This window comes from Mandrillus leucophaeus, unplaced genomic scaffold, assembly GCF_000951045.1.
Source record: "Mandrillus leucophaeus isolate KB7577 unplaced genomic scaffold, Mleu.le_1.0 Scaffold1042, whole genome shotgun sequence".
Lineage (NCBI taxonomy): Eukaryota > Metazoa > Chordata > Mammalia > Primates > Cercopithecidae > Mandrillus > Mandrillus leucophaeus.
In genome coordinates, this window is record NW_012098566.1 from 770,868 (window position 1) to 786,711 (window position 15,844).

The window sequence follows — 15,844 nt, forward strand, 5'->3', positions numbered from 1 at the left end:
TTAGCTTAAATGCTAAAACCAGTCCTTGTGGATTAAAGAAGCACTTGGAAGCAATGAAGTATATTTTTAAAATGCACTTGACATCATACACTGGAATGAAATTAATAGATCGCTACACAGGTTTCATGTCTTAGAGGAATAATGGTGGCTTTTTAAGGTCGATTTCTAAGGCACTACCAATATGTATGTAGAGGTAGTTGAATTTGATAGAATCATGGGGAGAAATGCCATCAAACACCTGGTTAAAAGCGTATTATTTGATTATTATCTTTGAGAATTCAGGCCACTTAGCTTTATTCTCTTTTTTCTTTCTTTCTTTCTTTTTTTCTTTTTTTCTTTTTTTTGCTGAAAGATGTTGGTCAGACATACCTTTAAGATGATGGTGGTGACTGTCTTGGGAGTCTCTTAAAAGGAGAATTAAAGCAAAGACACTTTAAATTGGTTTTCATAAGGGTCTAAGTCTTTCCCTCCCAACACACACCACATCTACTATTTAATATCATCTAGGCTGTATTATGTTCATGTACCCAAGAATTGTGAATTCTGTTTGTGTTAACCCACAGAGGAATTTAAAACCACAAAACAAAACCTCTAAAACTGCTTCCTTTCATGGATTCCCAAGTAGCATCAACCAATTTCAGCTGTCCCTACATGGTATGGTAGTGAGATTTTCCCCAATAGCTAGCATTGCATTTCTCTCTTTAAAAAGCATTATTGAGACATAATTGGCTTATAATAAACTGTACATAATTTAAAGTACACAGTTTCATAAATTGATATGTGTATACACTCGTGAAACCACCAGCACAGTCAAGATAATAAAATACCCATCTCCCCCAGAAGTTTTCTCCTGCCCCTTTGTCATTGCTCCCCCCACCCCCACATCCCCAACCAGACAGCTACTAATGCTTTCCATCCCTAAAAACTAGTTTGCATTTTTTTTTAATTCTACATAACTAGAGTGATATTGTATGCACCCTTGTTTTAGGCCTGGCTTCTCACTCAGTGTAATTATTTTGAGATTCATCCATGTCATAGCATATGTCGATCATTTATTAGGATTTTTTTGCTAAGTAATATCCTATTGAATGACTATGTCAGTTTCGCTAGTCTCTTGCCGCTGGACATTTGGCTTATTTATAGCTTTTGGCCATTATAAATAAACCTTATATATGTGATCTTTAAATGTTTTCTCCCAGCCTGTGGCTTGTGTTTTTATTCTCTTTATAGCATCTATTGAAGAGCAAAAGCTTTATTCGTTCTTTAAATGCTTTTGGTGTTGGATCTAAGCCATCTTTGCCTAATCCAAGGTCACAAAGGTTTTTCCTATGTTTTCTTCCAAAAGTTTTATAGTTTTAGATTGTACATTAGGTCTATGATTAATGTGTTGATTTTTATACATGGGGGTGAGATATGGATTGAAGTTGATTTCTGCATACACATCTCTAATTGTTCCCGCACCATTTATTGAACAGGCTGTTTTTTCTCCACTGAAATGCTTTGAACTTTTGTCAAAAATGAGTTGTCTGTGTATTTGTGTTTCCATTTGCAGACTTTATATTTCATTGATTTGTCTTCATATCAATCTACTGTCTTGATTATTGTAGCTTTATAATAAGTCTTGATCTCAGAAGCATTAGTATTCCAACTTTGTTCATCTTTTTTCAAAGTTGTTTTGGCTCTTCTAGTTGTTTTAATTGTAGAATCAGTTTGTCAGCTTCTACAAAAAAAAAACCTGTTGATATTTTTATTGAAATCATATTGAATCCATAGATCAACCTGAGGAGCTTTGAAAAGTTGACCAGTATTTATACTGAAATTCTAGTCTTAGAGATGGATTAAAGAGGACAGTGTGTAAGCTGATACAGTGTGGAAGGATGGGATGGAATGGCCCCCAGGTGTGTTGATGGAGGAGAAGGACCAGGCTGGGGAGTTTGAGTTGAGGAATGAGTGATCATAAATTAGCAAATACTTTGTCCAAAAAGCCTCTCAGAGAAGTGCAAGGGATGTAGTTGGGTGGGTGGTTCAGAGAGTAGCTCAAGTAATGATTTGAAGCTGAAGTCAGAAGAACTAGCCACATTTCTTCTAGAAAGAACTATAATGGAGAGCTCACGCTTAGCATAGAGAGGAGGTAGAAGAGGAAGAGTGTGACCAGAGGAGGTTCCGTGGCTGGGAAGAGGACCGTCGGTCCAAAATGTTGTGATGCAGGGGACACTGAGGGTGACATCATGCTTTAATGATTGCTACAATGCCTGAGTCTGATACAACAATGAAGGTCAGTTATACACTTGAACTGATTGCTTGTCTAGGACAGTGGGTCTCAACTGGGGGTGATTTTACCCCCAAAGATGACATTTGACAATATCTAGAGGCCTTTTTGGTTGTCACAACTATTTGGGGACCAGGGTTTCTCCCACTATCTTCTAGTGGAGAGAGGTCAGGGATACTTCTAAACACCTACAGTGAACAAGACAACCCCAAAGAATTATCTGCCCAAAATGTCAGTAGTGCTGAGGATGAGAAACTCTGGTCTGGAGAGTGAGAATCAGAAAAGAAGGCAGAGGCCCGGCGAGGTGGCTCACACCTGTAATCCCAGCACTTTGGGAGGCAGAGGTGGGTGGATCACTTGAGGTCAGGAGTTGGAAACCAGCCTGTCTCACCTAAAAATACAAAAATTAGCCAGGCATGGGGTGGCGCACACTTGTAATCCCAGCGATTCAGGAGGCTGATGCGGGAGAATCACTTGAACCCGGGAGGCAGAGGTAGCAGTGAGCTGAGATCGTGCCACTGCATTCCAGCCTGGACTTCAGAGTGAGACTCCATCTCAAAAAAAAGAAGAAAAAGAAAAAAAGAAAAAAAAAGGAAGGTGGAATGAGAGCTGATTGGTTGCTCTGAGATTTCATGTTTTCTTCTGAGGAGAAATATTTGTTCTCTTGTATAGTGACTGGGATGTTTCCCTGGATGATAAGAAATTAGTCTGTGGGACTCTTCTTTGGGGATATTTTCAGAAGATTTCTAAAAAGGTTATCAAATAAAGCTAGTTTAACAAAAGAATAGCTTGACTAAAAGTAATTGGAGGAAAATTTTAGCATTTGAACTAGTGTACTTAGGAAAATTATTCTCTTTGGATGTGACGTTGTCCATAGATGAGTTTGTCAATGAGTGTACTTTTCGATACAAGTAATAGAAAACGTAACTCAAAGTGATTGGAGGAAAAAAGTTGCTAGCTGTGTAACTAAACAGTGGAGGCTGCACGCGGACGCTGGTCCCGATGCTCAGTGCTGTCTCAGGGACACAGGTCCTCCTGCACTGGGGGGCTGGGCCCGAGGCTCACTGCTGTCTCAGGGACACGGGTCCTTCTGCACTGGCTGCAGGCTTCCTTCCTGACTCATCCCTCAGTGTCTGCCCACAGTTTCCAGAGTTAATGGAAGAAGAAGAAATTTTTGTCTCCTACCATAATGGGTTTTTCTTCAATTGGACCATTTTAAATTATGTGTTTAATCCTGAACATGGGAGTGTTTCTAGCATTGCCATCATTAGCTTAGACCTGCACTGTCCAGTGCAGTAGCCGCTAGCCACATGTGGCTCTCAAGCTCTTACAATGCGGATAGTCAAAACTGAGATCCAGAAAAAGAATGCGAAATATCTCATTAGTAATTCTTATGTTAATAGCATGCTGAAATGATAGTATTTGTGGATATATTGGGTTAAATGTTATTAAAATTATGTTAACCTGTTAATGTGACTACTAGAAAATTTTAAATTGTATAAGTGGCTCTGAATTGTATTTCTGGTGTAGAACAGTAGCTTAGCGCGTTCAGGAGTCCTTGGAAATGGAGTGTAGTCAGTTCCACCCAAACTACATGGCTGATACACAGAGGGGAGAGAGAGAGATGGAATGGATATTAAGCAAGTAGCCCCAACTGAACACAATTGGTGAGACTGGCATAGGCAAAAAATGTTTGTTCATTTACTACTGTTTTACTAAAGATAAATGTATAGAAATACTACTGTACTACCATTTATAAAAGTTAATAACATAGTTTTGAAAATTATGAAATTACTATTGTGATCATGGTAACTAGTGAAACAGCACAAAGATATACAAAGAGAAAGTAAATAATCCCTATCCCTTCCAATCCCTGTATTTATCCACAACCTTAGGTAGTCATTGTTAGACTGGTGTGTATTCTTCCGTTCTTCACTTCATGTGCATACAGGTGCAGGTACATTTGCATACATTGATTCGTTGCAGTTGTTGCTACTATGTGTCTTAAACAAGAATGTTAAACACTCACTCCTCGATTTTCTTTTGTCACCTTATCAGTCTGCCAAGTCTGTAGACACAAATTTATCAGATTTATTTTAATAATTATATTATGTTCTACATTATAGATATGCCACATTTTATTTAACCATTTTCCTATTAACTGACATTCTTGTTGTTTTCAGTACTCCCTTTCTCCCCTCCCCACAACAAACAATGCTGCAATAAACATTTTTGTACCTATATCCTTACGTACTGGTCCTTTTTTTCCTATAGGATAGATTCCCAGAAGTGGAATTGCTTGGTCAAACGGTAGGTGTATTTCTAATTTTAATAGCTATCACTTTACCCAAAAGAATAGCAAATCACCTTCACACATAAGAATGCCCATTTCCTACATTCTCACCAGCACTGGATGTCACTGCCCTTAATTCTTTCCAACCTTATTACGCCTGGTCGTTACTTTAAATTGCATTTCCTTCACTATCACTGATGTTGAGTATATTTTCATATGTTTACTGTTCATTTACATTTCTCTTTTCTTCATTTCATGCTCATTTTCACTGCCCATTTTTCCATTTAGTAGTGTTTTTCAGTTTCTACAAACTCTTACATGAAAGTATTAATCTGTTGTTGTATGCATGCAAATGTCTTTGCAGTTTTTATCTGTTTATGATGTCTTTTGCGAAATGAAATTGTTAATTATTGTTTAATCAAATATGTCTTTTTCTTTATTGCTTCTGAATTATTTGTTTTGCTCAGAGTGGTATTGTCCATCCCAAGGTCATGCAGATATTCTCTTAAATTTTCTCACCATTTTAAAAAAACATTCAATCTTCAACTTAAAATTTTGTACACGAGGTGAGGTAGGATTCTCTTTCTTTTTTTTTTCCCTAGATGGATGACCAGTTACTTAAGTCCTAGTTAACACAAGAAACTTTATTTTTCATGGGATTGAATTGTTGTCCTTGTCACATATAAAGATGCCATATATATTTGGAACTGTTTCTGGACTCTCTATTCTGCTCCTATCTGTCTGTTTCTGTGCCAACACCATTCTGTTTTGAATACACTGGCTTTTCTAGTGACTTATAATTTCTGGTAAGTTCTCCTTCACTCTCCTTTCATACTTTCATGACTTTTTTTAGTCAGTTATTTTTCCACATTGTTCTGGTTCAACTAAAAATTTTAAATTGAAGGAATTTTATCCTAAATGCTTTTAAAATGAAAGGTAATACAACACTACTCAATAAATAGAACCAGATATTTAATATTTCTCAGTGTGGGGATCTCTTTACCTGATGCCACTAATTGGAAGAATATTTACTGAGAAACTAAAGATTACTTCTGTCAGTTTTAATTCTTTAAATGTGATTTACTTTATCTCTGTGATGATTGCACAGTTATGCCAAGATGCAAATATTGGGATACAGCCATAACTTTTTAATTATCCAATAATTAAATTATTGCATTAAAGCTTAAGGGGTTAAAGTTTTCAATGAATGTAAGTTTCTAGTTTTGTATGTCTGTTTATGTACCAAATTATGAAGTATACCCAAATCTGGACTGGTTGAGAGATTTGTAAATATGATATGAACAAAGAACTATAACTGAAGTGTACAATAAACCATGTACTTTGGAATCTTTTGTGATTTAATGCTTTTTAAGCTTAATGTTGAATATTACATGGACTTCAGAAATTTTCACACTTGAAACTATGGACAAAGTTTTCTAGTATTTGATAGCTTTTGACCATTCTTTTAAATTTACACTGTATTAATATAATATTAACTTAATTGTTTTTACTGACATTCTTAATTTCTTTTTGGAATTCATTAGCTGGTATAATACTAAAGTAATAAATACCTTGTGTTTTTCTAAAGGCATCTGAAATATTGGAGCTAAATACTAAAACTGGGATTAAAAATAATGGTAATTTTAGCTTACAAATGAAGACAAACAAATGTGAGGTCTCTATTTTACTTATGGAAGTAGAAGGACATCCCCATGTAGGTTCTACCTATGTTTACTTGATGAAGTAGAAAAAATTATTAGTTTATTCTGTAGCCAAAAATAAAATGGTGAAATGATTGGTATATATTAATGAATGGTATATATATAACGAGTGGTATATATTAATTACATACTTAGATGAAATAAAATTGTTTTAAAAATTGAGATTTTGTTCATGATCAGCCTGGCCAACATGGTGAAACCCCGTCTCTATTAAAAACATAAAAATTAGCCAGGCATGGTGACACGTGCCTGTAATCCCAGCTACTTGGGAGGCTGAGATGGGAGAGTTGCTTAAATCTGGGAGGTGGAGGTTGCAGTGAGCCGAGATCATGTCACTGCACTCCAGCCTGGGCGACAGAGCAAGACGCTGTCTCAAAAAGAAAAAAAAAATGGAGATTCCTTCTAATTTTAATAGTAATATAATTCACAGAAATAGATTGATGTAGCACTTTCTTGCATGTATATGAATATTAAAGATGATAATTAGAAAAGAAGGGGAAATTAAGTTATTTGCATTAAGGCCAAAAAAGGACAGTCAACATAGAGTTAAACTGAAATCTTCCATATGAATTTATCATCTTTACTAAATCAAAACAATTTTTCCATCTCATTCAAAAGAAGGTAATAAACAGGCTGGGCATGGTGGCTCACACCTGTAATCCCAGAACTTTGGGAGGCCAAGGTGGGCAGATCACTTAAGGTCGGGAATTCGTGACCAGCCTGCCCAACATGTTGAACCCTGTCTCTACTAAAAATACAAAAAACTAGCTAGGCATGGTGGCACATGCCTGTAATCTCAGCTACTTGGGAGGCTAAGGCAGGAGAATTGCTTGAACCCAGGAAGCGGAGATTGCAGTGCACCGAGATCAAGCCCCTGCACTCCAGCCTGGGCAACAGAGCAAGACTCCGTCACAGAAAAAAAAAAAAAAAAGGGTGATAACAGTTACCTTCTCTAGTAGTCATATAAAAAACTAATAGTCACTTTATTTACCCTGATTTTGGTCTCTAATATTATTCTCCACCAAAGGTCTTCAGGACTGTTTTTGGAACGTAACTGGATGTCATGATTGAAATAGGCAGAATTTTGTTGGAACATTTTCTTTTTTTGGAACTCTTTCTCTCTCTCTCTCTCTTTCTCTCTGTTTCTCTCTCTCTCTGTCTCTCTCTTTGTTTCTCTCTCCCTCTCTCTCTCTCTCTAACAAGGGTGCTTTCAAGGATGTGTGGAGGTTGAGCAGATGAACCAAATTGAGGTAACTTCTGCTGGCCAGTAGTGAAAATTTAAGTAGCAAAGAGGAAATGGTAATTATAAGCCATTTTAACAAGTTGAACCTCTCAAAAGCCAAGAGTCAATCATGATATATTCAGAGGTGACAAATGATACAAACTATTGCTAAATAAAAGTCATATTGTGCTTCCAGTGTTTTCAAATAAGCTGCATTTTCAGCAACTCAAATTGTGTTTCCCACACTCATTTTAATCATCATCAAAATTGACAGTTGATAAATATAAAAAAGAGTATATTTTAAATATAACTCTGTGTATCTGTGTAAATTCCACATTGTTAATTTTAAAGTAAAATTGTTTTAAAATAAAAGTAGAACCAGATTTAAAAACAGTAAAAATCACTATATAACAGGTATCATAAGATTAACACCTGTTTCTTTTATAATATTTGCATTTAAGTGTTATAAATGTGTTTCTCTTATAATACCTACATTGAAACATTGAATGTTTCTTTTCTTTTTTTTTTTTTTTTGAGATGGAGTTTCGCTCTTGTTGCCCAGGCTGGAGTGCAATGGCGTGATCTTGGCTCACCGCAACCTCCGCCTTCCGAGTTCAAGCAATTCTCCTGCCTCAGCCTCCCGAGTAGCTGGGATTACAGTCATGCACCGCCACACCCGGCTAGTTTTTGTGTTTTTAGTGGAGACGGGGTTTCTCTGTATTGGCCAGGCTGGCCTCGAACTCCCTACCTGAGGTGATCTGCCCGCCTCAGCCTCCCAAAGTGCTGGGATTACAGGCGTGAAAATCTTTCTTTTATAATACTTACATTTAACCCTTGAATTTGTTCCAGGGCTGCTTAATTTCTGATGACTCTGGAAGATAGAGTTATTTACATTAGAATAGAGAACTTTTCTGTTTTTGTGAAACAAGTGAACATGAACAACCAGAAAGCCTGGGGATTGGAGTGAGGATTGGAGTGCGCAGACAGTGCTGTGGCTGTGGAGTTTATTATTCCCAAAGCGAGAAAAATCACAGCAGCTGCAGTGGACCAAGATGCCCAAAAAGCTACTTCTGATTAGAGGGTACAAAGTGATAAGCTGGGATGCACTAGAATAATAAAATAATGTTCACATGACTTAAAGAATAAGGTGGGGTGGCAGGGGGTTGCCCTAAAACTGCAGCATTGGGTTAAAAAAAATATCATGTATGTTGATTTAAATGAATCAACTAAGGTTAGGTTAGAGCCCCTAAGTCTGACATAAGGATCCTAAGCAAATGAGTATTCTGTGCTGACTAGAAAACAATAATATACCTCCAAAAATGTTCAGGTCTCATGTTCAAAGCAGCACTCTGTAAAGGCCGGGGACATCACTCCTGGACCTAATGAGGTGAGGTAAACTGCAGCCCACCTTCGTCAGAGGCATTCTTAATTTATATCAAACTGAAATAAAACCCTTCTGTGACATTGTAAAAGATGAAAAAATAGTACAACTAAAAATTAAAAGTGCGGCCGGGCACGGTGGCTCACACCTGAAATCCCAGCACTTTGGAAGGCTGAGTTGGGCAAATCACTTGAGCTCAGGAATTCAAGACCAGCCTGGCCAACATGGTGAAACCTCATCTCTACTAAAAAATACAAAAAATTAGCTGGGATGGTGGTGCACGCCTGTAATCCCAGCTACTCAGGAGGCTGAGGTGGGAGGACGGCTTGAGTCTGGGAGGCAAAGGTTGCAGTGATCCTAGATCATTCCACTGCACTTCAGCCTGAGTGACAGAGCGAGACCCCATCTCAAAAGAAAACAATGAATCAAGATTAATGTTTTGCATACATTAATTATCAATTTAAGACTTGTAAAGTTTGTGTACAAATGGCCAAGATAAAATGTAACTTCATGTAACGTTCTAATTAAATAATAATACCTTCTCGTGAAAATGCTGCCTTTATTCAATACTACCTTCAAGTATTTGGTATCATCTTAAATTGTCTTAGAATAAAATGCCACCAGTCTTTCATCTTTATTTTGCCTTAGTCCACTGGTAGAGTATGTTAAGCCTCCTACACGCAAGAGGTAGCAAACTACTGACACAGCAGATTCAGTGCCTGTGCGGAACTTCCATATTGCTGAAATTTTAAACGGCTCTGTCAGAGGGAAAGTATAGCATCCCAAGAGAGGATGCAGTTCTTTTGGAGTACGGACCCACTCTGTTTCTGGGCTCGCTGTGGAAATTGTAAATTAGCTGTAATTGTGACCTGAGTGCTCGTCTTCCCTGCTATCATGTCTTCTTGCTATTAAGAGATGAGTTGAGACTGCTCCATTTATTGAGATGAAGCCAATGGGTCAGCAGTCAGTGACCCTTATTCTCTGTGCCTTAAAGAGAAATAGCAGCCTCTTTCCTTTGGGAACCTATTGTGAGCTGGTGACATGTACTGCCAGCTGCATGTAACTTTCAGGTTAGGTCATGTCAAAGGACTATCTTTTAAAGCGACACATTGAATTTGGTCCCTAGTTATGAATCCTCCAATACTTGTATACATCTAAATGTTTAAATGTCATCCTCTTCTCCGTTTTCTGCTGTCATTTCTGCTAAAAATGACACAAATTCTAATGAATGAAATAACTGCTTGCAAAAAATATATACTGTCTCTTCTAGTATTGCCTTTGTTAAAGGCCAGCTTACTATTGCTTCGAAAGGGGTAGGACTATTGAGATGTATGAATAGAAAACTTCAAAAGTGAAGCCATCAAAGTAATGGAAAATAAAGATATTTTAAATATAATTGCAGTTGAATTCAGTAGTGAAAAAAAGTCAAAGGATTTCTTCTTAATGCCATCCTGAGGTTTGGAACATTTTGTAAGAATGAGTAGGATATTCACAGGAGGAAGAGCACCTCAGCATTCTCCAATTTAGGGCGGCACATGTTCCCCAACCTCCAATTTATCTGACCAGGTCTCCACCGTATCTGTTAAGGCCCCTTCATTTTCATCTTCTCAGACGTCCAGCCGTGGAGCAGAAGATCACATTTGTTGGGGGCACTGTGACTGAACAAATATTTTCTTTTACATGGTGCTTTCAGAAGAATTCTTTTATCTCCTAGATGGCCAGGCTCCTTGGAAGCCTGAACAATGAAAAATCTGAGCGATCTATTTCAGCGCCAGAATCCTGTGAGCTCAACAGACTTTGAAGTGGATTGCTCCCCATTGTGGGGCCACAATAAAAAGTGGGATTTTTCATAGTCCTTGTATTAATGTCTGCAAAGCCAGATGGCTTTGTAAAATGGGCGCAAAAGCAGTATAACTGATTAAAAGAAATGCTGGGTAGTGAAAGGCTTTCATACCCAATGTGAGTCTGACAGAAAGCATTGTCCTCTGGGGATACGTTAATATTGGGGAATCTCACTCTCCCGTCTTCAAGGGTCAGCCGAAGACAATCCAGACAGGTGTTGGTCACAGGAGCCTTCAACATGAAGGCTGAAAAAATACGTCTAGCCGGCCATTGAGAGAATTGCCACAAAACAAAATAATGCAACTGACTGGTGAGGGAAGTGCTTTCTGTAGGTAGAACTTTCTGAGGTTGTGGCTATCATGTTCTCTTTTTCCTGGCTTTTTGTGATCATAAATCTGCATCCTCCTGTAACCCCCAGATTCCATTGTCTCACACCTAAGGGTAGCCAAACTCATGCTTCTTCTCAGTATAGTCTAAATGACTCTTGAGGTTGCAAAGATCTTGCCTGTTGGTTGCTGCTCTAGAAATCATCCTGCCTGTGTTTGTAACCCTGCCTGCTGACCTTAACCTCACAACACAGTCATATATTTCAAGTTATTTGGGGAGAAGGGGGTTGGTGAAACTTGGCCTTGTACATAAAGGGATTCAGAGATGTGGCAAATTGTTCTCTGGCTTCATAAGCTGTCATTCAATTATTGGGAAATGGCGTTCAGGACCGAAGGAGCAAAAAGCTCATCTTAAGATGCGTTTTAAAAACCTGTCGTAAAACAGTTAGGTGGCCCCTGGTTTAGGTGCTTTTCTATCATCAGGAAACCCTTTAATCCTTCAATGGATGACATATGATAGGATTTTAAAAACCACGCCACGTTGCTGTTCCATTTTCTCCTTGCTGCCATCTCATCTCCCTGACTCATCAGATTTGGTACTGATCTGCTTACAAAGTAGGAAAGACAGAGGGCCTGGCACCTGTCTATTCAGTTGAAATAGCCAATTTCAGAAGAGTTTGTACATTTTGACCTTTTTGAACTTCTATGGATCCTTTTGAAGATGGAAGTAATTCTAACCCGGAGGCATGCCCAAGAATTATTTTGGAGAATAAACTGATACGTGTATCCCTTTATTGTGGTCTATTTTTTGAGTAAAAATATAGAATTTATAATATTTTAATAGGACTAGTTGGTCTTTGTAGAAAATAAATATTTCAATTGATCATGTAGGTGGTTATTTTAGAAAAACTAGAAAATACAGAGAAGAAAAAATGCATTTAAAATTACCCCATATTTTATCACTTAGTTAAAAGATAGTTTACAAAGCAGAGAACTGAGTTTTACTTCCATCTTTTGATGCATTAAATAATTTTTCTTTAAGTACTTTCAGCGTTACAGTCTCAGCATTTAAGAAACAGGATAACATTTTATTTTACTGTGAAAATTCTTAGATCATAAAGCATGGATCATTTTTTCTGAGTATTTATATTGTAGAAAAATACAGAAATGTGAAGAATAAGATAGTTTTTACCCATAATCTGACCATGTAGGATAGTTGGCACAAATGTTTTTCTATGTGCTTTTAGACTATTTTTCTAAATTCTTATTTGATAATTATTGATTCTTGGCATTTGTTTTCTTTCTAGCTGGGAAGTACTTTCTGTAACTGACCCGTTGTGTATTAGTTGAGTGCTCTGCTTGCCCACAAAATTTGCTGCATCTTTAAACAGAAACAGCCGGGAGAGCAAAGTGTTAGACAGTTTTTAGTGGTCATGTATAGTTGTTTAGGGTACTGAGGCAGTTTCAGTAATTCATTTTATGAAATTCCAAAAGGTAACATTTTTCCTTCAGCTGTTGGTGATATTTGTTTAGGTTCAAGAAAACTTTTACATTTTATGTGCAGGAAATCACTCTAAGCAACACATTTAATAAGTTCCAGTAGTCAACAGAGATGCTATATTCATTTAGGGAATATAACAGATTTTCTTTGTTTTGCCTTAACACTTGGGGCTTTATAAGATTTCCCCAGAAACCAGCACTATAGCCATTCTAGGCCAAGTTATGATTTATAGAGTGATTTATTGATCATGGATATATCATTAATGTTCCTCAGGATATATCATTAATGTAACTTTGTATATACTGTATATACTGTATATACTGTAACTTTGTATATATCATTAATGTAACTTTGTATATACTGTCCTGCTGGAGGGGAGGCTCCCTGGGGTAAGGAGTTTTGTTCCCTGCACTGTGCCTAGCATGTAACAGGTGTTCCATAAATATTTGTAGAATATTGTTTTGTGTGATTTTTAAATCGTGTGTCTCCCTTACTGCCTAGCACTCTCATTGACTAACCCTTTAATTGGTCAAGTAATTATTGAATTCCCACATTAAATTGCTCCAACTTTTAATAAGAGCATGCTATGCTCCAAATATAATGGTGACTGTTGAGTCCTCCATTTAATGAGCTTCCAGCCTAGTACATTTTATTTTTTTTTTTTGGATTTAAGTCTTTTATGAGAACAGATGAGTTATGGATTCACTACTGATTAATGTTTTACCAGTCTTCTATATAAAGGAATGCAATTTAATTCTCATCCATTTGGGATTTTTGTCAAGGAGAGATTTTGGCATAGGTGATGTAGGCTCCCATTTACTGGTATGAATTAAGGAGTTCCAGAAATAGATAACTATGCAAATTATTTCCCATTAGTCTGGCTTGAATTCCTTATATCACAGCCTTATTGGTGGTGGTGATGGTGAGATAATACAGGTGAAAAATAGATATCAGCTGATAAGAATAAAATTAAATTATGTTCCGGCTGGGCGCGGTGGCTCATGCCTGTAATCCCAGCACTTTGGGAAGCCGAGATGGGTCAATCACCTGAGGTCAGGAGTTCAAATATAGTGAAACACCATCTCTACTAAAAATACAAAAATTAGCCGGCATGGTGGCGTGCACCTGTAGGTAGTCTCAGCTACGTGGGAGCCTGAGCCAGGAGAATTGCTTGAACCTGGGAGGCAGAGGCTGCAGTTAGCTGAGAATGCGCCACTGGACAGAGCAAGACACCATCTCTCTCTCTCTCTCTATATATATATATATATATGTGTGTGTGTGTGTGTGTGTGTGTGTGTGTGTGTGTAGCATTGTTCCTATGGCTTGAATACGTTGATAGATTTTTTGTTGTTTTTTTATTTTGGGGTTTTTTTTTGCTATATGAAGGGAAAAAAGGAAAGAGTTAAAACAGATGAAAGTAGTAGGACTGTGGTAGGACTGTGGCCAAGGAGCACCATCATTTTGGGTGGGTTTTCTTTGTACTAAAAGTATAAAGACATGCTAGAGAATAATCACCAAATTTACATCAGTGATTACATCTGAGGGGAGAGAGGGGAACTGAGATGAGAGAGAGTTCCAGAGCCTTCAACTGTGTTTATGTATGATTTATTAAGTTGGGTAGTTAATATGTAGGTAAGTATTCATTATGTGATTCCCTTCCTATGTTTTTTAATTAAAAAAAATAAAATCTGGAGAATGGATATGCATGGAAGTGAGATTTCCTCCTGTTCTCTTTTATCATTAAAGGGTTTGGGTTTCTTCTCCAGCTCTTATAGCCTCTTCTATTTCCTATGTCTTCCAGACAGATCCTGTGGCAAGATGGCCAGGAGAAGGAAAGAAAGAGAGATGTTATGGAAGCAGAGAATTACATTTAATAGACAGTGACCCATAGAATACACTGAGATATTTGGCCTTGTTGAATCCTCAGAAGTGGGCAGTTGTAATACCTCCAGATGTGGAATTATTTACTTGTACTGTTCTTTCACTCAGTTGGTTTCTATTTCTACATAAGCCTTTGACAGCTACATATCCAGGTGTTAGTATCACATGTGCAGGCTTTGAAATTTAGGTACCCAATTTAGCAGCATCTGACTTCTCATTTTCTTGCTCATAGTAGTATATGATCCCTGTCAGGATGGAGGGGCCCTGTACCTGCCGCTTACTCTCAACCAGTGAATATTCCTGGAAACACTCCTGAAGTCTGCATGGCTGGAGCCCCATGTGTATAAATGATGGTGGCTGAAGGGGCTTGAGAAGTAACTTGGTGGAGACAGAGAGTGGGCAATGATGTGGACGGACACTTGAGAGGAAAGGAAGCAATGTGCTGGACCCAGAAAGGTGCTCGAAGATGCTCCATCTGCCTTGTGTATCAGTTTGCCAGGGCTGCCATGACAAAGTATCACAAATCACGTGGCTTGAACAATAGAAATTTATTATCTCACATTCCAGAAGCTAGAAATCCGAGATCATAGTGTTTGCAGGTTTGATTCCTACTGAGGACTATGAGGGAGAACCTGTTCCATGCCTCTCTCCTAGCTTCTGGTGGTTTGTGGGCAATCTTTTGCTTTCTTTGGCTTGCAGAAGCATGACCTCCATCTCTGCTTTTATCTTTACATGACATTTCTCTGGTCTGTATGTCTATCCCTGTGTCAAAATTCCACTTTTTTAATAAGGACACAGTTATATTGATTTAGTGTCCACCCTAATGACCCCATCTGACCTTGATCATCAGCAAAGACCCTATCTCCAAATAAGGTCAAATTCAAAGGTACCAGGTGTTAGGACTTCAACAACTTTCCAGGGGCACAATTCAATGCATAATACCCCTCCATTCCCATCCCTACTGCTCAATCCTAGAAGGCAGATTCCACCTGCCAGGTGACATGGCCCAATTGAGCATGTTGTGGTTTGTGGGATGTCTCCTCTTTTCTTACTGAGTTCTTCAGAATGGGGTCCATAGTCCCACTGATAGACAGTGAAAAGACTTGGAAAAACACAGGGATAAGACAAATTACTTGTTGAGGAGAGGACAGTTGAAGAGTGCATTTGCCAGATTGCAAAGTCAGGAAGAGGGATAAGTTGCTCTTTGCTATTGTTTCTTTCACGCTCGATCCGGGCTTTTCTCCACAGCTCATTAAGGCAAAATCTAGTTTATCAAAATCCAAACAATCCCACTTTCAATATAATGGCAAATAAATACCATCTCTACTACATTATCTGTTAAATTGGCCTTTGTGGTAAACCTAGAAACCTCCCGGCTGTTTTATAACATTGTTTCTCTAAGAATGTG

The 15,844-nt window shown here is 37.9% G+C and overlaps 1 protein-coding gene across 1 annotated transcript in view; it reads left to right on the top strand.

Moving 5' to 3' along the window:
- The window catches only part of LOC105539952 (microtubule-associated serine/threonine-protein kinase 4), a 360,921-nt gene that overhangs the window by 83,946 nt on the left and 261,131 nt on the right, over nucleotides 1-15,844 (top strand). The window contains exon 3 of the mRNA XM_011980417.1: nucleotides 4,544-4,579. Coding sequence (XP_011835807.1) covers nucleotides 4,544-4,579 — 36 coding nt within the window. The remainder of the gene's footprint in view (nucleotides 1-4,543; nucleotides 4,580-15,844) is intronic.